Here is a 22,312-nt window from a genome sequence, read left to right as displayed (position 1 = left end):
CTTTTTTGGTGTGCTCAGTGCATACCTCATCATCCTTATCCTTCTTCGGTACTTCCCTGTTGAGGAGGGAAAACAACTCTACATATTCAACCCTCCATATCCTGTGCTTAATGGAGGGTTGAAGGTGATAAACCCCAATGGGGTGGTGGGTAAGCCCCATGGTATAGCCCCAGGCCTTATGGCTGCTAAGGGATCTGTGATACCTGCAGTCATAGACTGACCCCCTGATGCTATTCCTAAAGCTGGTAGGATAGCGTGACTCCCTGACACTATGCCTGAGGCTGTTGAATTAGCTGTGGCAGTGGCTGCCCAAATCTGGGTACACATGGCTGATGACCCTGACTCTTGTGAGGGAAGATCCTGTGACCCTGCTCCCCCAGGCATCGTGACTGGCTGGACACAGAAACTGGTGATTGTGAGCTAGTGTGAAGTGTAGAATACTCACTTGTAGGGAGATGCACACTCCCCAATGTATTAGGTGACATTTCCCATGCAATGGCCCTGGTAGAAGCAGCACTTATGGTACTGGGCCCTGGCCGGGGACTGCGTTTATCCGAAAGCCCTACTGCTGTTGAAGATGGGCCAGACGAATATTGTTCAGGCCCCTGCGCATAGACCGAGTGCCATCGCACATCCATCACATCGAAATGATCTAAAATCATGGATAAAGAACATGCTGGTATATTGGGTTCATGTCTGCCAATCCTTTTTGGCCGGCATTATATTCTGGCACCCTCCGCCTGCCTGGCACTCTCGGCCTGCCTAGCCCTAGCCAAAGGGACAACCACCCTCCTTGGATGGGTAGCAGGCTCGACCACTGCCCGAGTGGACTTTTTTCTTAGGAGCCATGTCCTTCTTGCTGTTTGCTTTTGGAATTGTATTACTAAACACCAAGGAAGTGGTGTTAGCTCAGGACTATGCCAAGGCCACACACAACCCCCCCCCCTCTTTCTTCACTTATGTTTTGTTAAAGTATTTTATTTACTTTCAGTTATTTAATTTAATTTAATGTATCATTTTCTATTTTATGTGTTACTGTATTTTGTTTGTTTTTTGTTGTTGTTTTGTTTTGTTTTGAAATCTGGACCTAACCAATATAATGCTAAACCAAAATGCACCCCACCTTAAAAGTAAGATAAGTAAATCAACTTATGTATACTTTTATTATATGTTTTTATTTATGTTTATAACTAACTACTAGGCCCCACTGCTCTCTAAGGAGCAAGGCCCAACCAACCAATAGATGATACAAATATATACAGAAAAATAGGGATGAGGTCTCCAGGCTCCCACACTCTCCCCATGCCCAAGGCAATGGGCAAAAAGGCCTTCAGGCCCTTATTATTCCCCCCGCCCTGGGGCCAGGTGATCGCTGGGACAAAGGCTATAGAATATGGCACCACTTTTGCCCCCCCCCCCCAGCTCAAACTGTGCATGGCCTAGATATAGGCCCACACCACGAGGACTCCCTTGTCACAAACACATGCATGTTCACTTCTGCAGAAAGCCAGGAGCAAAAGGAAGAAGGCACAAGGCACAGCCCTATTTATAGGACTCGCCCAGCCCACTGCCAGCTGGCAAGAAGCCCAGTGCCTCGGGTGCAGGGTGAAATGGGTGATCTCACTCCACAATGCAAGTTCACCCATTGCAAAGCTGGTGCAAGTGTCAGGGCCGCATTCTTCTGGCCCAGACACGTTTGGCCAGGCGATAGATCAGCCGGCTGTTCAATTCTATTTGTTTAACCTAATGTTTTACCTGCGCTCAGTGTTGAATGTTATAATTTGAAGGTGCTTTGACACAAATAAAAAAGTAAAAATTGCTGACAGAATTTTTTCAAATCTTTCCAAGACTTATAGCTTATTAGAGATTGATAATAGTTGGCATCATAGTAAATTTAACCTTCAAGGCTTTATTAAGGATAATTTTAAGGAATCATTTATTTTTAGAATTATATGAAAAATTCAGGGAAAGTCAAACATATTAAAACAGCACACATAAATATTCAAGATAAGATATTACAGAAAGAAGTGTATTTTCTAATACATAGTAATCCTAAACCATGGCAGTTCTTAAATGGTTCACCAGGTAGCCATGCCTAATGTCTTTTTTATAGTGGTTCTTCAGTAAACAATGCAATTATTAAGTGAATGCTATGATTGTTAAATGAATACTGTGATTGTTCAATAAATCCATTTTCTGCAATGGCCTCCCCCCCTAACCCTGAAAACTAGAAGTAAATGTTGGGAACTAGGAAAAAATGCTAAAAGCATTGATAATATGTATGCTGCAAGTGGATGTAATGTGAACTAGTTGCCAATTGCACAAAATGTAATCACCTGAACAATGAGTGGGCCATTGAAATCAGGTAGTAATTTTGGGGAGCTCCATATAATATCAAATAGTTGCTAAGCAACCAATCACTCTATATAAATCACTCCTCAAGCAAGTGCTATGCTTTAAAAGAACACTATTGAAATCTAACCAAACAAAGATAGAATAAGCTTAGAAGCATGAAGGAAAACAGCTAAACTTTGTATGGATTATGACCACTTTGAAACCTCAGGCAATGCAGCTATGGTGGTGCAGTGGTTAGAATGCAGTACTGCAGGGCTAACTTGCTGCTCACTCTAGGAGTTCAAATCTTGCTGGCTCAAGCTTGACTCAGCCTTCCATCCTTCTGTGGCTGGTAAAATAAGGATCTAGACTATAAAGCACTATATATAAGTGCTGTTGCTGAACAAATGAGATAATATTAATACCAGAGTTCTACTACATTTATATTTAAATATGTCTATCTAACAAACAGAAAATAAATTACAACTTTGGGGATTCAAGCCAAAATTAGTACTTTATTTAAAAGTCGTCCTAGGGCTTTGTGGATGTCTTTGTTTCTTAAAGAATAGATAAGTGGGTTGAGCAAAGGAGTTACAAGAGTATAAAAAACAGAGATGATTTTGTTGAGGTGTTTTAGGGAGGAAGTATCTGGCAATGTATAGACAATGGCTGATGTGCCATAGAAAAGGCAAACTACCAAGAGATGAGAGGAGCAGGTTGAGAAAGCTTTTTGCCTTCCAATTGTGGAATTTATTTTGATGATACTGACAATGATGCAAATGTAAGAGGTGAGGGTCAAAAGAAATGGCGGAATTGTGAAAATGATGGTCATGCAAAAAGTAAAGAGTTCAAATAAAGCTGTGTCACTACAAGACATTTTTATCAGTGGATGTAAATCACAAAAATAATGGTCTATAATATTTGGTCCACAAAAAGATAACTGAGACACAAAAACTACAAGAAAAGCATTAAATATCATACTACTTATCCAAGTTGCAGCAATAAGTTGTAAACAAAAATTCTTATTCATAATATAAGGGTAGAACAGAGGTCTACAAATTGCTGAATAGCGATCATATGACATTACAGCCAAAAGGTATGCTTCTGTAGCTCCACTAAGACAAAATAAATGATATTGGGCTAGGCATCCATTCACAGTAATTGTTTTCTCAGCACTCAGAAAGTTTGCCAACATTTTTGGCAGCAAGGTAGAGCTGTAACAGGTATCCAGAAAAGATAAATTTGCCAGGAAAAAGTACATTGGAGTATGAAGGAGCTGATCAGCCATAACAAGCAGGAAGATGAGGATATTTCCAATTATTGTTATCAGATAAATCATCAAGAAGAAGCAGAAAAGGAGAGGCTGCTGTTCTTGGAGATTCCCAAAACCCAGAAGGATAAATTCTGTGATGCTTGTCTGATTTTCTTTTTTTGTATCCAAAATGTTTTCCATGCATTAAATGTCAATCAGATCTATTATGTATAGCAATAAAACACATCTGTAATATATAACAAGAAGCAGATAACAACATAAATGATAAATGTTATTTTCTTATTAGTTTCATAAAATTTTAGTAGTATCTTGTAAAGATTGTTAGCTTTTATGTATCCCTATTTCATGCAGGACTTTAGCTACCTTGAAATATTGCTGATACAAAATTACCCTGTCCCCTCGTATCTGTTTTGGAAAAATAGGAGACAGAATATGCAAATAATGCAGAACATGTTGTAGGAACAATCATTTCCATTTATTTTCCACTCCCAAATACATCTCCTATCTTCTCCATAGATTTATAAATGCTGCTCAAGATGAAATAAGTAATTCTATATACTACTAGGATCTTTTTCTTTTAAAGCCATGTTCCTATATCTAAAGAAGTGCCAAGGAAACAATATTGGACTAGATACTGAATCTCAAAAATAGTTTTGTCTACATTCTACATTCAAAAAATTAGCTAACATTTTGGTAGGATTCTTAAGGAGAATAAATTCTACATGAAAAGAATAAGATATGAAGACACGAGTTAGTCACAATTAGCACAATGTTTAGAAGATTCCCAAATATTGTCACAAGACAAATCACTTTGAAGAGGAAGAAACTCAGAAGCTGCAGTTCGGCAGATTTCCGCAAACCTAAGAGGATGAATTCTGCAAAGACTACATTATTTCTTTACACCCAGCATTATTTCAGTTTACCCAATTTAATGCAGAAGTGGAATATAAACAGAAAATCATGAATTTAATTTTTTAGCTAGGTATTTATAATGTTAATTCTACTTCAAAATGTAGGTTGCAATTTAAATCAGAATATCATCCTAAGTGAATAATGATATCTTCTCAGCCACCTTTTTTAAATATTAGGTAATAAATGAAATCATAAAACTGACTGACCTTAGAAGGTATTCTTTATTCATCATTTTCTCCTGTGAGTCTTAAAAAGGCCTGAAAAAAATTAACATTACAAGAAATATTTTAACAGTGAGTTAGTTGTGATGATATAACATCCACAAATTCTTCCAAGATAAAATAGAACTTCATATGCAATGGATAGTGACAATGGTGATAACAGGAGAAAGTACTTTAGCTCCAATTACGTAACAAGGATTTTTTTAAAAAAAATGTACTCAAATGTTACTAGATTTTTAATAAAATATCACAATGGTTGATTAAATGACCTAAATGTCTTGGGCACAGGGTTCTGTCAATACTTTTCTCTCTCTCTCTCTCTCTCTCTCTCTCTTTTCTTTCTTTCTTTCTTTCTTTCTTCCTTCCTCTCTTCCTCCCTCTCTCCCTCCCTCCCTCCCTCCCCCACTCTCTTTGATCTATAACACAGCTTTTGAATTGAGCTTCTTAGTGAATCTAGTGCAACATGAAAAGCACTAGCCTAACCATAGGTTTTATGCAAACAGTATTTGTCCATATCGTTAAATTCACATAAAACACCAGTTTTCAATATCATCTCAATATATATATATATATAGGGATCCAGGAAAGCTTGTTTTTTATCATATATATTCATTCCATTTTTGGAGATTAAGGTAGTATAAATGAAAATGGACTGAATTCATGCACAACAATAAACCAAACAATACAAATCATATGATTATTTAATGAATCATATAAGCCCACTTGATATTTTCACATTCTAATTTCAAAAATAGTCCTCGAGTGTCTGAGGATGGAACTTATCTACCTCAAGTGAATATTAACATCATAGCAGTCATAATCCTTATTATTGCTATATCTCTAAACTATTGCAGAAAACCCAGCATTCAATACACACTGGAACTTTTCCCAAGCATTTAAATAAGTGCTGAGAGAGACTGGGTGTTGATCTTCTGGTTTACAGAAGAAGTTTTAAATATAACAGTTTCCTTAAACCCAAACATGTTTCTTGTGCTAATTAATTATCCATGGGATTTCTGTTTTGCTTAGAGCTTATTATTTTGGAAAATAATCAAAAATGTTTACAATAAATGTATTTTGTATTGTATAATGTTATGCACAAGTGGTCTGTAGTATTTGCAGATACAGTTTGAATTTCATAAGATTTACTTCCCTTTTGGATCTCACGTTACACTTAAATCATTTTCACATTGAAATGATCATTCTTTAATTCCATTGATGATCCTATATATTTTCATAAAATCAGCTCAAAAGGGGGAAAAAAGTGTTCCTAGGCTTTGAATTCATGTGCCCTGGATTGACTTTATGCATTTCATGAAAGCTTTATTTGTTTGTATTGAGTTCTGGAAGAAATCTGTTTGGGAATTTAATGATAAGGGTAAATTATACTATCATTGTAGGCCATTCAGCTGTGTCCGACCTTCAGCCACTCTGTGGACAAACTCCATATCTCTCTGTCTCACAGCACCCCCTTCAAATCTGTCATATTCATCCTGGTATCATCCTTTATAGTGTTCAGCCAATGAGTAATTGGACAATCCCTTCTGTTTCTGCTGATCACTCCCAGCATGATTGATCTTTTGAATGAGTCAACTTTCATGACATGGCTAAAGTATGAGGGTTTTGGCGAGTAATCACTAGCTTCAAGTAATATTTTTGATAAAGCTAAGACTTTGTGGTTTTTGTAATCTATGAGATACTTATCTCTAGTACCATAATTCAAAAGTGTCCTTCCTTCTCCTATCTGCCTTTTTCCCAATCCAGGTTTTACAACTATAAGTAGCAATTGGAAAATTATAATTGCATTGCATTGACTAATCTGCATAGGGTTAGGAGGAGGATTGTAGTGGTTCGCTTGTGTCCTGCATAAATAATCATGGACTCAGAGGATGCAGAGACTGTGGAGGGTGGAGGCAGGCATCCTGTATTCTTAGCACCTGAGAGTGACAGTGAAAGTGATGAGGGGTCAGGGTCAGTACAACCAGAGCTATCTTCATTTTCTGGCATGAATGAGTCAGCACCTCCTGTCAGGAATGAAACAGTACTTCCTATCTATGTCAAAGACCTCGTGGCTGCAATGGAACAAGGCTCACTTCCTATTAGGGAAAGTGGGTTAGACCTTGTAAGTTGTTTGCATCTGAATCAAATCATGTAGGACCCCAAGTTTTCTTTGGCCAGATCAAATAGAGTTGGTGGGTGGAAGGTTGACATAGTGTGCTATGTTATTTGAATTTGTACTAGGCTGGATCTTCAGCACCAAATGAAAAGGTCTTTCAATATCCCACCTTCATCACCAATGTTAAGTTCTGCTACTGAAGAGACTCGGAGACAAGGAGTAACTAACAGCACTTTATTGCAGAAATCATAGATCCAGCAAAGCAACCAGCTGGGAAGCTCTCTCTTTAAATAGAGGGCTGCTGGTTGGTTCAACCAATCAACAGTCTTGGTTTTCCTGCTTTTCAGAGCGGACCTTGGAGTAACCAGTCTCACACTATTCAAATCTCAATACATAACAAAGGGAGACAGTGGTGTTTCAATATCTAAATGACTGCCAAAAAGAAGCAGAAAGTCAATTTATTCTCTAAAGCACCTAAAGATAGGACAAGAAGTAACAGATGGAAAATAAGCAAGGACATAAGTAACCTAGAACTGAGAAAAAAATTCCTGATAGAACAATTAATCAGTGGAACAACTTGTCTCCAGAAGTTGTGGGTGATCCAACACTGGAAGTTTTTAAGAGATTGGACAACCAAGTGTTTGAAATGTCTGAGCAGGGGGCTGGACTAGAAGACAATCAAAGCCCCAACTCTGTTATTCTGTTATTTTCAAGGATGGGTTCCACTTATCTTCCCTCTTGGTTCGCATCGCATTGCAAGTGCATGTTTGTGCAAGCACACAACTCTACATCACATTGAGGAAATTACAGAAGCCTTTATACATGCACAGAGGGTTGTGTTACAGCCTCTTTTGAGGAGTGGCAACACAAGAACTGGTTTGGGGGTATGGCCAGCTATCCATCGCTGCTGGTTCAGTGAGCTGGGACAAATTTCTGCCACCGGTTCAGTCAAACCAATCTGAACCAGCACTGGCAACCACTGGGTATCTTCCATTCCTTCCCTGAAAACAAAATGAATGGCACTATATAGACAATTACTTAAGTATAACAGAAGACTTTTGATAATCTGTGGCTTATCTCTACATGACATGTAGTCTATGGGTCTAATAATGTATAAATGTGCACTGATTGGACCAAACTTGTCATAAGATCGGCCCTTTGCTGTGAGTATTAATTACCAATATGATAAAGTACGCTTAAACATTCAAAAGCAGTTACTATTAAAGTCTTTATCATTCTTTTGAGAAAGTATGAAATAAACAATGTTATACCAGGTAGACAATAAGCATCAATTATAATTGTCAGCCAGAAGACAATACTATTATCAGAACAATTTTATTATATTTATTAAAGTATATCATTGACATTTATTTTTGCATTTTAAATTTCCACTAAAATCCACTAGCTTAATAGCAATAGAACTTAGACTGATATACCACTTTATAGTGCTTTACAACCCTCTCTAAATAGTTTACAGAGTCAGCATTTTGCCCCAAACAATCTGGGTCCTCATTTTACCCAGCTTGGAAGGGTGGAGGGCTGAGACAGCCTTGAGCCTGGTGCGATTTGAGCTGCCATATTGCAGGTATCCAGCAGTCAGCAGAATAGCCTGCAATATTGCAGTCTAACCACTGAATCGACATGGCTCAAAATAAATTTGTTCTTATTAAAATACATGAAAATATGAATTAATGAATGAATATATACATTCAAGTTGTTTGGCTTGTAGAGGTCATAGGTAAGCAATGTCTAATCTAGTGGTGATATATGTAGACTTATCACTACAAGTAAATATGCCCCATTCTCACTTATCACCTTGTGAAATGTACTCTGCCAGACATATGGATTACCAATATAGTAAAGTAATTTCCAAATGTATACAATCAATGATAACTAAAATATATATTCTGCTAAGAAAATATCTAATAAATGATATTACAATAAAACATAATAAGCATACATTAACAGAAAAATTAGAAACAACATTATTATCAGAATATTTTATTATGTTTATTAAAATATATTTTAAATTTCAAATTTCTATTAACTCCCATTTTATTTTAAATTTCTATTACAAATTATCAGTAGACTTATATAATATTAGAAGTTCCTTTACAACAAATCATAAAGTAGATTACTAAAATGTTTAACAATATAAATATTTTCAGTGAAAACTCTAAGGCAACCCATATTATAGATACATTGGGGAAAAAACAGTAAACCCATTCAAAGAGTGTTGGGAGCTACTTTGGATATACAAATGCCTAAGGGCTGGCTGAACTGAACTAGAGGGAAGCTAGGCTGAAGTAGAATGTAACGTCTTTGCAGTAAATAACTCTAGTAATCATGATGGGAACATTCAATCTAAGACATACATCTGCATAACTACATAAAAGTATAATTGTGTGAGGTATGATCACATCAATGATCTGCCATAGTTCAGGGAAAAAACCTAGTATGACTGAAAGATAAGAGCGGGATATTAATTTCAAGATCAAGAACAACACAAGCCGGGATGACACAGTGGTTAGAGTACAGCAGTGCAGACTACTTCAGCTAACTGTTAGCTGTAGTTCAGCAGTTCATACCTCACCACCCGCTCATGGTTGACTTCCTTCCTTCCAAGGTGGGTAAAATGTGGACCCAGATTGTTGAAGACAATACACTGATTCTGTAAACTACTTAGAGAGGGCTGTAAAAGCACTATGAAGCGATATATAAGTCTAAATGCTATTGCTAAAATTACAGCTTCCCAAAGTAATTTTTGAATAGTAATGATATTTTATAACAACATCAATGCGATTCCACTGATTACTTATAGCTAAAGAAATAGAAAAATCAGGAAGTCAGATTATAGATTGCAAGCGCTTCTCTATTCTACAGTCAGCTGCTATTTTATTTTCTCCTCTTCAGTTCTACGTCCCTCATTTCTTTTTTCCAGATTTACAGACTTTGAGAAACTATCTTACTAAATACTAATTTAGGTATTCTTCCTGTTTGCATTAGACAGAGAGGGGGGAGGAGAGAGACAGAGAGACAGAGACAGAGATAGAGACATAGACATAGAGAGACAGGGAGAGAGAGATCAGATGTGTTGGAATTGAAAACAACAATAAAGGGATAATTGTATTCATATTTTTATACAATAAAATATGCAATACTTTAACTGTTATTTTCTGGACTAATTCTTCCTACAAAAAACAAATATCACAACAGAATCAGAAATAAATTTAATGTATTTTCCTTAAGAAAGAATTCAGATAAAGAAAAGGAATCAGAACCTGTAAGCCCAAATAGCTAATTTTCTGCTCTCTGTTCTTCGTACTTATGGCAAACTTACAGTATTAAGCTTAATGGTTATATTATAAGGCCCTTCAAACCTTGCAAAACTAATTTTGCAAAATTAATTCATCCACTCCAATAATGTTGCTTCCCAACCCACCCCTATGTTCTATAGAAAAAAAACAAAATTATATGGCAATAATTACAAAAACTGTATGTCTCTCATTTAACAACTCTTTTACAGGTGTTGTGTCTATTAACAAAAGAAATAATTTCGTCCAAAAATTCTCAATTTCTTTTGAACTGTTCCTAAAGCTTTGTGGACATCTTTATTTCTTAAAGTATAAATGATGGGATTGACCAATGGAGTCAAAATTGTATAAAATATGGAGAAAAATTTATTGAGGTGTCTTAGAGTAGGGGTATCTGGAAACATGTAGACAATGATAATGGTGCCAAAAAAAAGACAAACCACCATGAGATGAGATGAGCAGTTTGAGAAAGCCTTCTGTCTTCCAGTGCTGGATTTGATTTTTATGATCGCAATGATGATACATATGTAAGATGTGAATGTCAGCATAAATGGAATGACAGCATTAATGAAAGAAAGAATAGAGACAATGAGTTCAAGAAAACTTGTATCAGTACACGATAGTTTTTCTAGTGGAGTTAAGTCACAAAAGTAATGGTCAATGACCTTTTGGCCACAAAAGGATAACTGACCAAGGAGGAGCAAAGTGATACCATTAGTTATTAATCCATTTAGCCAAGACCCAGCTATAAGATAAACACATAGCTTCCTACTCATAATCAAACCATAAAGGAAAGGTCTACATATAGCCAAATAGCGGTCATAAGACATTGCTGCAAGAAGATATGTTTCCATAGTTGCGAAAGAGCCAAAGAAATACCATTGCGCTAAACATTGACTCACAGTAATAGTTGCCTTTCCTGTTAGCAAACTAGTCAACATTTTTGGCAATATACTTGATGTATAGCATGTCTCCAGACAGGACAAATTTCCGAGAAAAAAGTACATAGGAGTATGAAGACATGGATCAGCCACAACTAGCACAATAATGAGGAGGTTTCCAGTTATTGTCACAAGGTAAATCAACAGGAATAACAAGAAAAGCAGAAATTGCAGCTGAACAGAATTTCCCAAACCCAACAGGATGAATTCTACAATGTCCGATTGGTTCCATTTCTCTGAAGCCAGCATTTGTTTAGTTGACTGCATCACATTCAAAAGTATAGTACAATCAGAAAATCATGAGTCAGAGATTTCCACGGGATCCGTTAATTCACACTTCCAAAAGTAGCCTGAAATGTGAGTGAAATCAAAGATATCATCTACAATGAATTGCTTTGAAATTCTTAGCAATTGGTGGTATTATTCCAATAATTAACCTCAGAAGGTTCTTCTACTTCAGAGTACATCTATATTTTTTTCTGAATATAAAAAGGCCTGAAAACTGAGAATTACAAAAAACAAACCAACAATGAATGTTAATGTAAGTCCCATCAACAACTGCAACAAATTATAGCAACCTTAGAGACTCAGGTTTTTGCATTTGTTTTCAACAATGATGATGTTAAAAAAGATACTAACAAACACATGAATTAATTTCATGTCTTCTAATTATTAAAAAATAAGTCTTGAAGTGTCTGAGATTAGAACCTACTTGCCTTGAATTAATGTAAGTTCCACAGATATCCTAACTCCTAACTAGTGCTATATCATTAAATGGCAGCATTTGAAAAATAGCACTTGGTAACCACTATTTTAAAAAGCATCCTTAGAACGTCAAATGAATTCGCTGGGGAATTTGAAATTAATCTTCTAGTTTTCTGTAAAATTATAAAATGCAACCAGTCCCCTAAATCCAAAAGGGATTTTTTTTCATTAATAAATTTCCCTTAAGACTTCTGTCTTGTACACATCTTATTACTTTGAAAAGTAACTTAAACTTTTCTCAGGTAACGATTCTTGAGAGTCTGCTGGTGCGTTGTCAGATATATAATGTTTTCAGATATATAATAACAATGAGTTATAGCATGTGCCAAAGAAATGTCAAATTTTGCCAGTGTTTTAAGGTAGTCCATCTAGGAAGCACACATAGAATTATGAGTTGTATTTTAAGATTATTTTTTTAAAGCCCTTGTAAATCTGAAATTACATTTCTCCACTATCATCTTTATAGCCCAAGAAACTGGGAAGAGTCTCTTGTGAGATAATTTGTCATGCCCACTATTTGACCATTGCCCTCACTGCAGCTCTTCCTCCATCTCCCAAGGACAGGTATCATCCAATTCATATATTGCACGGCCGGTGAGTCAACCCCAGCCCAGATTTGCCGCAGGGCCAGGGAGACACGGCCCTCGGCGCAGCTGCCATCTTGTGAGCCAGGATCTCGCGAGATTTCGTGAGATCCCAGCCATTTTCTGGTCATCGGCCTTGGCCAATGACGTCATTGGGGGTGGGGCCTGCCAGCCCTATATAAGAGGCTGTGCAGGCTCGAGGCCTCCTTTTTGTCCCTGATGACGAGCAGCGAACACCCGCCCGCCCTCCCTATCTTTCAGTGTGCCACTGTGGGTCGCCCTTAGGGGGCCAAATAGGAATGTTTGGCGGTCCCAGCATTTTCTGTGCCGTTTTTTTGCCTATTCCACACTGTGGTGACGGATGAGGGTTAGGGGGTGCTTCGCCACCTTCATTAGTCTAATTGGCTTACCTTTGGTCATTTGGGTAGGCAGGTTAGGGGCGGAAAATTGGATGGTGTTTAGCAACTGCGTGTTCTCCGTTGGGCATCTTTGGGGATGATTGACAGGTTCTCTCCAAAGGTCATGGTGCCTTTAGCTCGATCTGACCAATTGGGGGGAACCCGTCTTTGGGTCCTGCCCATCTTTATCCCCTTGCAGGGGTTAGACTGTGAGACCTCCCACATGCAGGTGCATGGCTGGGATCCAGGTGAGGGCGGGGCCCTTCACCTGGATCAGCATGGAGCTACTCCCATAAGTTGCCCCGTAAGTTTTTCTGATGTCATTTTCCGCCCCGGAAGTAATTGTTTGACCCTGCGGGTCCTTGTTAGGGTTTAGTTAAATTTATGCTAATTTAATGAATAAATTATGCAAGTTTAATTAATAAAAATGACCCATTTTAAACCCAGCTCTCTGTGTCCATGTTGTTACTCCGCCTCTGCTGCAATTTCTCTCCCCTCTTTGGTTCTATGTTAAGCATCCTAGAATATCACCAAATTTATAATGATAATTCTTATACAATAGCCACACATTTCAATTACCAACAGCTTCCAAAAAGCTATTGGGAGGTATTTTGACCTCTATGTTGCAAAATGTGCACTCACACAAAACCAGTCTACTAATTTGAGATCATAATGCATCTTCTTAATATCTGGCTGAATTAAATTTACTGGGAGAGCAATATTCAAATTTCAGTTTTGAAATGTTAATGAAGATTTTTGTTTGTTTGCTTGTTTTAGATAAGCAATACCAACTACAAAATCACACTATAAATTCTGATTAGAAGAAAATTTGACAGAGTCTCTCCTTTTTTTCAGGAAAATAGTGTCAAGACTCAATGGTCAGCCTCATTTTCAGAAATTAACAGAACAGAGTGATAGAATGGAGACAAGTTTGCATCAGTAAAGGATGACCTAAAGACAAAATAAATAAAGTCCCAAGCCCTCAATGCAAATTCCTTTATCTAATAAATATGTACAAAAAAATTCTGAAAAATCTAAATGATGGAATACACTTAAATAAAAATATGTGATATAATAAATCATAGTATGATATCATATATTATCATAATAGAGATATAAATAATATCTTAAGGATAAGAGTCTGAAAAGAAATGTCTATATCCTGGTGAAAAAATACAGTAACTTTTAACTAGTTTCCACTTACTTATAACAGATTTTAAAACCTACAATTACATTTTGGCAAACTAATGAATTTAAGAGATGTTGAAAATTTTAGATGATTCATGTGATACATTAATATTTTATTTAAAAGCCTTTTTAAAGCTTTGTGAACTTCTTTGTTTCTCAAAGTATAGATAAGGGGATTGAACAAGGATGTCATAACTGTATAGAAAATGGAAAATATTTTATTCAAGGGTCTGAGAGAGAGAGTGTCTGGCAATACATAGACAATTATTAATGTGCTATAAAAGAGGGAAACCACCAAGAGATGAGATGAGCAGGTTGAAAAGGCCTTTTGCCTTCCAGTGGTGGATTTGATTTTGAGGATTGTGCCAATGATGCATATGTAAGAAGCAATGGTCAACAGAAATGGAACAATTATGAAAATAACAGCTTCACAAAAAGCAATTAATTCAATGAGACTTGTGTCAGTACATGATAATTTCTGCAATGGACGAAAGTCACAAAAATAATCATCTATGATATTAGGTCCGCAGAAGAATAACTGAGTGGTAAAACTCACCAGAATTATGACAAATATCAAACTATTTATCCATGCTCCAGCCATAAGCTGGAAACAAAGCTTCTTATTCATAATGGAAGCATACCGTAAAGGTCTACAAATTGCCAAAAAACAGTCATAAGACATTGCAGCCAAAATGTATGTTTCTGTAGTTCCACAAAGACACACAAAATGATATTGCACTAGGCATCCATGAACAGCAATGGTTCTTTCACCAGTCAACAAGCTGACCAACATTCTAGGCAGCAAGATACAGCTATAGCAAGTGTCCAGGAAAGACAAATTTGCCAGGAAGAAGTACATTGGGGTATGAAGTTGCTGATCAACCAGAACAAGCAGAAAGATGAAGATGTTTCCAGTTATTGTAATCAGATAAATCACCAAGAAGAATGTAAAAAGGAAAGGCTGTAGCTGAGGGGAATTGCCAAAACCCAGAAGGATAAACTCTGTGACACTCGTCTTGTTTCCATTTCCAATCAGCAGAATTTCTTCCATTTATCAAATGTCAATCAAATCTAGAATATGTGTCAAAAAGCAGTCATAGTCAAAGGGAGTTATGCTAAATTTTCTTATGATTTTTAAAATTTTTGTTAAATGTACTTTGTGAATTTGATGAGCTGTTATTAATTATTATTTCATTCAAATAACACATTAACTGAGGTTGTATACTACAAGTAGCAAAATCATACTTTTTATCTCACGGCTATGATGGAGAGCAATATAATTTAATCCCTCTTCAGAGAGGGGCGGCATACAAATCTAATAAATTATTATTATTATTATTATTATTATTATTATTATTATTATTTATTATTAATTTTTCTTTGCTGTCCCAAATACCTCCCTGAAATTCTAAAATGTGATCAATTTGAAATAAATAATTATATAACATTTAGATCCCTTTCTTTAAATGTTTTTTCCTAGAGTATTTTTCTAGAGTATTTGTTGTGATACATACAGTATGTCTAAAATGATTCTGGTTATAGGTATATAGTATTTGTCTCCATACAGCCTTTCTAATTTTTGTAGTAATTTGATCTTGGAATTTAAAAAAAAGAGAGATAGCATAATTAACCAAGAAAAGTACCAAAGGAAAGATGACTGATCTTAATAAAATACCAAATACATTGCAAAATATATGTGGAACATTAAACACACTGTAATTATGTTTATTTGGGACGGGGGAGGGAAGACTGTAAAACATAATGAGGGTATATAATATATTATTAATCAAATTATCTTGTATTTACCACAAATAATATTTAACACTAAACTTTAATATATAATTTGTCACATATTTGAATAAAATTTTATAAGAGGAATTCACCTAAACAGTAAACAAAAGCATAAAAAAATATTACAGAACTCTATTATTTTTTCAACTATAGTGCTGGAAAAATCTGCATTATATAACGACACTATTTTATAATTCTTTTATCAATAATAAAACTCCAGACAGGAAAGAAAAAGATAAACTTATACTTTGCTATATAACAACACAAATGTTTTTCTTCAGCCATTCCTAAATTAAATTTTACAGGTGTTGAAACTGCATAGTAAATTATATATAAAATCACCTGTGGCACATGGAAGTATCTTTTCAAGCATCCAGAAAGTTATCTTCTCCAACAAAAAATATCATATACAGTAGACCCCCGCTCGTTGCGAGGGTTCCGTTCCAGGACCCCCCGCAACGAGCGGGTTTTCGCGAAGTAGCGCTGCGGAAGTAAAAACACCATCTGCGCATGTGCAGATGGTGTTTTTACTCCCACAGCGCTAGCGAGGAGCCGAAGATTGGGGGCGGGGCGGCTGTTTGCCGCCGGCATGGAGGGCTTCCTAGCAGCCCCCCAAACCCGGGTTGGGAGTCCGGGGGGCGCTGGCTCTCGGCGCTTTCGAGCTGAGTCCGGGAGCGAATTCGCTCCCGGACTCAGCTCGAAAGCGCCGAGACAAGCTGTTCCTTGCCGCTTGCTATCGGCGGTTTTGAGCTGAGTCCGGAAGCGAATTCGCTTCCGGACTCAGCTCAAAACCGCCGATAGCAAGCGGCAAGGAACGGCTTGTCTCGGCGCTTTCGAGCTGACCGGACTCAGCTCGAAAGCGCCGAGACAAGCCGTTCCTTGCCGCTTGCTATCGGCGGTTTTGAGCTGAGTCCGGAAGCGAATTCGCTTCCGGACTCAGCTCAAAACCGCCGATAGCAAGCGGCAAGGAACGGCTTGTCTCGGCGCTTTCGAGCTGACCGGACTCAGCTCGAAAGCGCTGAGACAAGCCGTTCCTTGCCGCTTGCTATCGGCGGTTTTGAGCTGAGTCCGGGAGCGAATTCGCTCCCGGACTCAGCTCAAAAGCGGCGAGAATGAACGGCGTGGGCGGGCGAAGGGCGGGCGGCAGCGAGGAGTTTGCGTGGGCGGTGGGGAAACTCCTCGCTGACGCCAGCAAGAGGGGGAAGACTCAGGGAAGCCGCCCAGCAGCTGATCTCCCGGTTGCCATCTACGCATGCGTGCCCATACACGCATGCGTAGATGGTATTTTGACTTCCGGGTTGAAAAATAGCGAAGTACCCTGTTCGCAATGGTTGGGGACGCAATAAACGGGGGATCACTGTATTCATATATCATATATCCATTTGGAATAATTTTCCCTGGGATGGTTTTACACGTTGCATGAACATATGTTATATTTTAACAGAATTTCAGGACACACACGTGGTAAAAGTTTATAAACCACAAAACTGAGAAAACATATTATAAATTAATGTGATCAGATAAACCATTCAAGCTATAATGGAAAAGACTGCCACAAAATCATTCTTCTCCATTACATAATTGCTTTGACACTGCAATTTCCCACCATTATATCAATGATTGATTGTCCAAAGATTCAGTATTGATTTTTCTCTAAACAACTTGTGAAGGAGCTGTTCTCTGGGCATGTTGGAGTTTTTGCTCTATAATATAGACATGTTTCTATCAATGTGTCATTAATTAATCCTAGGAGATTTGATATTGATTATCTGGTTTACTGATACAACCCAATTATACACCTGAAAGGAGATTTCTCCCTGGGATTTCTATGTTATTTAGAGCTTCCTACTTCTGAGCATTTGGAAATTTGAAAAGGCTCAGGCAATCATCCTGAGAGTACAAAGAGGATCACATTCAGTCAAAAAAATAAAATACATGCATTCATCAGCATGTTGAAAATTTGGCTTTTTCATTATTCATCCTGTATCAAGGAAAAGGAAAGGACCATACATTTTGCATTTGTTTTCCTCAGTCCCCATAGACCATATTGTTTGTGCTATAACTGATAGATGGTTCAATTTTAGAAATTTTGAAAAAAAATATATATCAAGCACAATTTCACTTTTTTTTTTTTAGAATTATTAAAAGTCCTCAGACACATTAAAACCAGGAAATACATATACAATACAATGAAAAACAATGCAGAAATAAATTTATATCTTGGAAACAAAGAAAGACGAAAAATATTTCAAATCAAGTATATATTCAAAAATAAATTTCTCAAAGAGGAGAATCTGGCAAAAGCATGGTGAATTTGTTAGGAATTAGTGATATTTCATTGAAGGACCATATAAGGTAAAAGTTGAAATGTATTACCATATAAGGTAATGTAGAATGTAAAGCATGCTCATGCTGAGTCATTGGGTGTAAACTGCAATGTGATTGGGCCAGATCATTATAATATGCACACAAAAAAAGTTTGTAAGAAGAGGCAATTTTTTTCTGAACCCCGGGTTCGTATCTCGAGTTGTTCGTAAGACGAGGGGTTCGTATCTTGAGGTACCACTGTAGTTCATTCATTCATCCATCCATCCATCCATCCATCCATCCATCCATCCATCCATCCATCCATCCATCCACTTACTTACTTACTTACTTACTTACTTACTTACTTACTTACTTACTTACTTACTTACTTATTTATGTTGAAAGAGACACTGCAGGTCATTGGGTCCAACCCCTGCACAAGAAGGAAAACCTACACCACCCCAGCCAGATGGCAATCCAATTTCCTTTTAAATGTGTTGGCACTTGCAACCTCCACTGGCAGGCCGTTCCACTGCTTGATCGCTCTCACCATCATAAAATTCTTCCTTATTTCCAGGTTGAATCTCTCCTTGGTCAGTTTCTATCTGTTGCTCAGGATCTGGCCCTCTTCTGCCCTGGAAAATAGTGTGTCCCTCTCCTCTTTGTGGCAATCCCTCCAATATCTGTACACTGCTATCCTGTCCCTTCTGGCCCTCCTTTTTGGTAGACTATTCATGCCCAGTTCCAGCAACCTCTCTTTGTATGTCTTGGTTTCCAGTCCCCTTATCATTCTGGTTTCTCTTTTCTATTTTCTCTAGAGTTTCAATGTCCTTTTTGTAGTGGGGTGACCAAAATTGAATGCATTACTCTAGGTGTGATCTGACTAGGGCATTATAGAGTGGTAGTTTGCTTAATTACAGCCTGAGCCATCTGCCTAATTGCCGCGAGAACTATCTTTTATGAGAGTCATCCCTTTGATATTCAATACCTAATCCCTGCTATCTCCTGCTATCTACCATCTGCGGAAGAAATGTGAGTTGTGTTGCAGGATAGGTGAGAGAGGTGTTGAGGGCACCGAGGGCTGACAGGCTGATCAGCTGGGAGTCGGGAATGGCGGCTGTAGGAAAAAACAACTGAGACGCCGATTGCCTTCCACCTCTTACACTCACCCAGGATTGAGACTCAGATTGAGAAAGAAACTATACTACTCAGATTGAGAAAGAAACTATAGAAAGAGAAAATAGCGACATCCTACTTATTTCATCAGCGGATTAACTGGACTTTCTTTGCATTTTTCTTGAAGACATTTTGCTTCTCATCCGATTTCTCATTCAATTTGTGAAATGTGTTCAAAGAAAAAACAAATAACATCCATTTGCCTTCTTAAAAGCACTTCTGCAACAACCATGATGTGGATTGTTATGTATCCTCCTAGGATCTGATTGGGTAAAACCTCTCCCCTTAAGCCATTGGTTTTTGTTGGGAAGCCTAGTTTTGACGGGCATGTTATTGTTACATGATTGGTTGTTCTGTCAGCAAGTTGTTAGTATAAATAACCTGTCAAGTGAGTTTTGGCTCAGTTTTGCTGCCCGGTCTCAATAAACCTGTTCTTGATGTTACCTGTCTTCGTGGGTGTTCTTCTGACTTATTACTGGTGATGAAGGTCTGGACTTCCCCACGCAATGCCTTTCTTTTCCTCTCCTCTCCTCCCTGAGAGAGAATTCCTCGTAAGTCAAGTTGTCCACACAATTGACTTTTCCCCCTTTCAACTCGTAAGGAGAAACCTGGGATTCATATGTTGCCCACTTCGATTGTTTCTTGATATTGAATGGGTATACAGAGATCTCAGGGGACCGCAAGCAATCTTATTTCCTGTGGTTCTGTGGGACTGAAATGTTTGAAACTGCTCAGGCCATTTTTGCTCCCACCTCCATCCACGATGTCCCTTGGCCAGAGTTCTTGTCAACCCTTCAGGATCATTACGCCCCACCCCCCCTCCCACTGTGCTCGCCACTATATGTTTTTCCATCGTGGCCAGAATGAGGGGGAGACGATAAATGAATTTGTGGCGCCAATGCGCCGCATGGCCCTTTATTGTGAGTTTGAAAACTTGGAGAATTACCTCCTAGATCATCTAGTTTTCAGGGTGTGGGATGGCTGCCTCAAGCGCCGTTTACTAGCTATAAAAAAGCTCATGTTTAAGTCAGCTTTAACTGAGGCCCGGGCATTCAAATTATCCGCCCAGTCCTTGGTGGCCATGGACTCTCCTGTCAATGTCATGTCATCATGTTCCAGCCCTGAAATTTCCCGCCTTCCCCAGAATTTGGAACGGGCTCTCACTCTGGAAGAAGAGGTCTGTCACCTCTCCACAGCCCTTACTAGGGAGCCACCTGGGGATTGGCCTCGTCTTCCTCCTACTCAATGCCGTGGCTGCGGCAGTGACCATTGCCCATTTAAAAACGCAATTTGTCATCATTGTGGAAACCGAGGCCACCTTGCTCGGGTATGCAGATTTTGTCATCAACCTCCTTCGTCATCCACATCATCCTCTTTGTTTTTGTCATGTGACCGAGCCTCATCGTCTTCTCATTGGCTGCCCTGTGACATTGTTCCTCATCGTTTTGATTGCAATGCCATTTTCTGGACCAACAAGCCCACTGCCACTGTCATCCGCCAGACTTCGACCTTGCCTTCAGAGAAGATTGAACTTGCCATCTTCTTGGGCTCCGCTTCCTGCATGATGCAGGTGGACACCGGGTCAGCTTATTCGCTGGTCTCATGGAGCACAGTGAAGCGTTGTTTTCCTCACTTGTCTAAGCATGACCTACTCATCTGCCCTATGAACCTTTGTGACTATCAAGGGACCGTGATCCCGGTCATTGATCAGGGGCATTTTCCAGTTCGTTATAAGGCATTTTCTGGTAGCTTGCCCCTTATTGTGCTTGATGGGCCTTTTACAAGTTTACTTGGGTTGGACTGGTTTACTTCTCTGGGCCTTTCTGTTACCGGCATTAACATGGTGGGGGAAGGCAGATCATTTTCACAACTGGCTAACCAGTTTCCTGAAGTGTTTTATGGTAAATTGGGTTGCTACAAGGGCTCCCCCATCACATGTAGCCTAGACCCGTCTGTCCCACCTGTCCACTTCAAACCCCGGTGGGTTCCCCTCATTCTTCACCCAAAGATGGATGCTGAATTGGATCATCTAATAGCCCAAGGGGTACTGGAAACTATTGATCAAGCCCCTTGGGAGATGCCAATTGTCATTGCAATCAAGGCAGGTGGCGGGATTTGCATTTGTGGGGACTATAAATGTTCGATTCACCGGGCTTTAGCACATCATGCATACCCAGTTCCTGTGGTCCAATATCTGTTGCATATCACTGGGTGACGGCACCATATTCACAAAGTTGGAGCTATCCCAGGCATACCAGCAGTTGCCTGTGGATCCCCAAGCTGTGGATGTCCAAGCCATTACAATGCACAGGGTTTTTTTCAGATGCCATCGCTTACAATTTGGAGTGTCTACAGCTCCTGGCATTTTTCAGGCGCTAATGGAGAGACAGGGACCGTGCCCTGCTTTGCTGATGTGTTGGTCTCCGCCTGCTCTGAGGCAGAATGCCTACAAGGGAAAAGTTGGTATTGTCCAAATTCAAGGAGGCAGGGTTAAAAATTAAGGCTCATAAGTGCAAGTTTGGGGTTCCACAGGTTGAGTTCTTGGGTTTTATTATTGATGCCGCCGGGATTCACCCCACTCCAGAGAAGATGGCTGCCATACAGAATGCTCCCATACCCCGGTCTAGAGCAGAATTACAGGCTTTCTTGGGCCTCCTCAATTTTTACTCTGTGTTTATTCCCCACAAAGCGTCTTTGGCTGAACCCCTCCACCACCTCCTTGATTAAAATGCCAGGTGGGTTTGGGCCCATGGGAGGCAGGCACTTTTATGGCCCTTAAGAGTGTACTGACATCCACTGCTGTTTTAGCTCAATACTCACCTCATTTGCCCCTCGATCTTACATGCGATGCATCCTCATACAGAGTTGGTGCAGTGTTAAGCCACAAGCTGACCAACAGCACCGAGGTGCATATCTCATTTTTCCCCGAACACTTGGCTAAGGCCGAACTGAATTTTGGCCATATTGATCAGGAGGCCCTGGCTCTTATTGC

The 22,312-nt window shown here is 38.8% G+C and overlaps 3 protein-coding genes across 3 annotated transcripts; all 3 read right to left on the bottom strand.

Annotated features, from left to right (window-relative positions):
- Window positions 1-2,830: 2,830 nt before the first annotated feature.
- On the bottom strand, window positions 2,831-3,787 carry LOC139153892 (olfactory receptor 10A3-like). Its single transcript, XM_070728313.1, has one exon. It carries the CDS (start codon window positions 3,785-3,787, stop codon window positions 2,831-2,833), a length of 957 nt encoding a protein of 318 aa, XP_070584414.1.
- A 6,607-nt stretch (window positions 3,788-10,394) lies between these two features.
- LOC139153891 (olfactory receptor 1f45-like) lies at window positions 10,395-11,360 on the bottom strand. The gene has a single exon (XM_070728311.1). The coding sequence runs from the start codon at window positions 11,358-11,360 to the stop codon at window positions 10,395-10,397; it is 966 nt and encodes a 321-aa protein (XP_070584412.1).
- A 2,714-nt stretch (window positions 11,361-14,074) lies between these two features.
- On the bottom strand, window positions 14,075-15,097 carry LOC139153890 (olfactory receptor 2AP1-like). Its single transcript, XM_070728310.1, has one exon. It carries the CDS (start codon window positions 15,095-15,097, stop codon window positions 14,075-14,077), a length of 1,023 nt encoding a protein of 340 aa, XP_070584411.1.
- Between the last annotated feature and the right edge of the window lie 7,215 nt (window positions 15,098-22,312).

Source organism: Erythrolamprus reginae, chromosome Z, assembly GCF_031021105.1.
Source record: "Erythrolamprus reginae isolate rEryReg1 chromosome Z, rEryReg1.hap1, whole genome shotgun sequence".
In the NCBI taxonomy this organism is placed as follows: Eukaryota; Metazoa; Chordata; class Lepidosauria; order Squamata; family Dipsadidae; genus Erythrolamprus; species Erythrolamprus reginae.
This window is presented reverse-complemented; position numbering and strand designations above follow the sequence as displayed.

What these genes read in the sequence shown, in the direction of transcription:
- LOC139153892 (XM_070728313.1), bottom strand. Translation starts at nt 3,787, where the DNA reads ATGGAAAACATTTTGGATACAAAAAAAGAAAATCAGACAAGCATCACA.
- LOC139153891 (XM_070728311.1), bottom strand. Translation starts at nt 11,360, where the DNA reads ATGCTGGCTTCAGAGAAATGGAACCAATCGGACATTGTAGAATTCATC.
- LOC139153890 (XM_070728310.1), bottom strand. Translation starts at nt 15,097, where the DNA reads ATGGAAGAAATTCTGCTGATTGGAAATGGAAACAAGACGAGTGTCACA.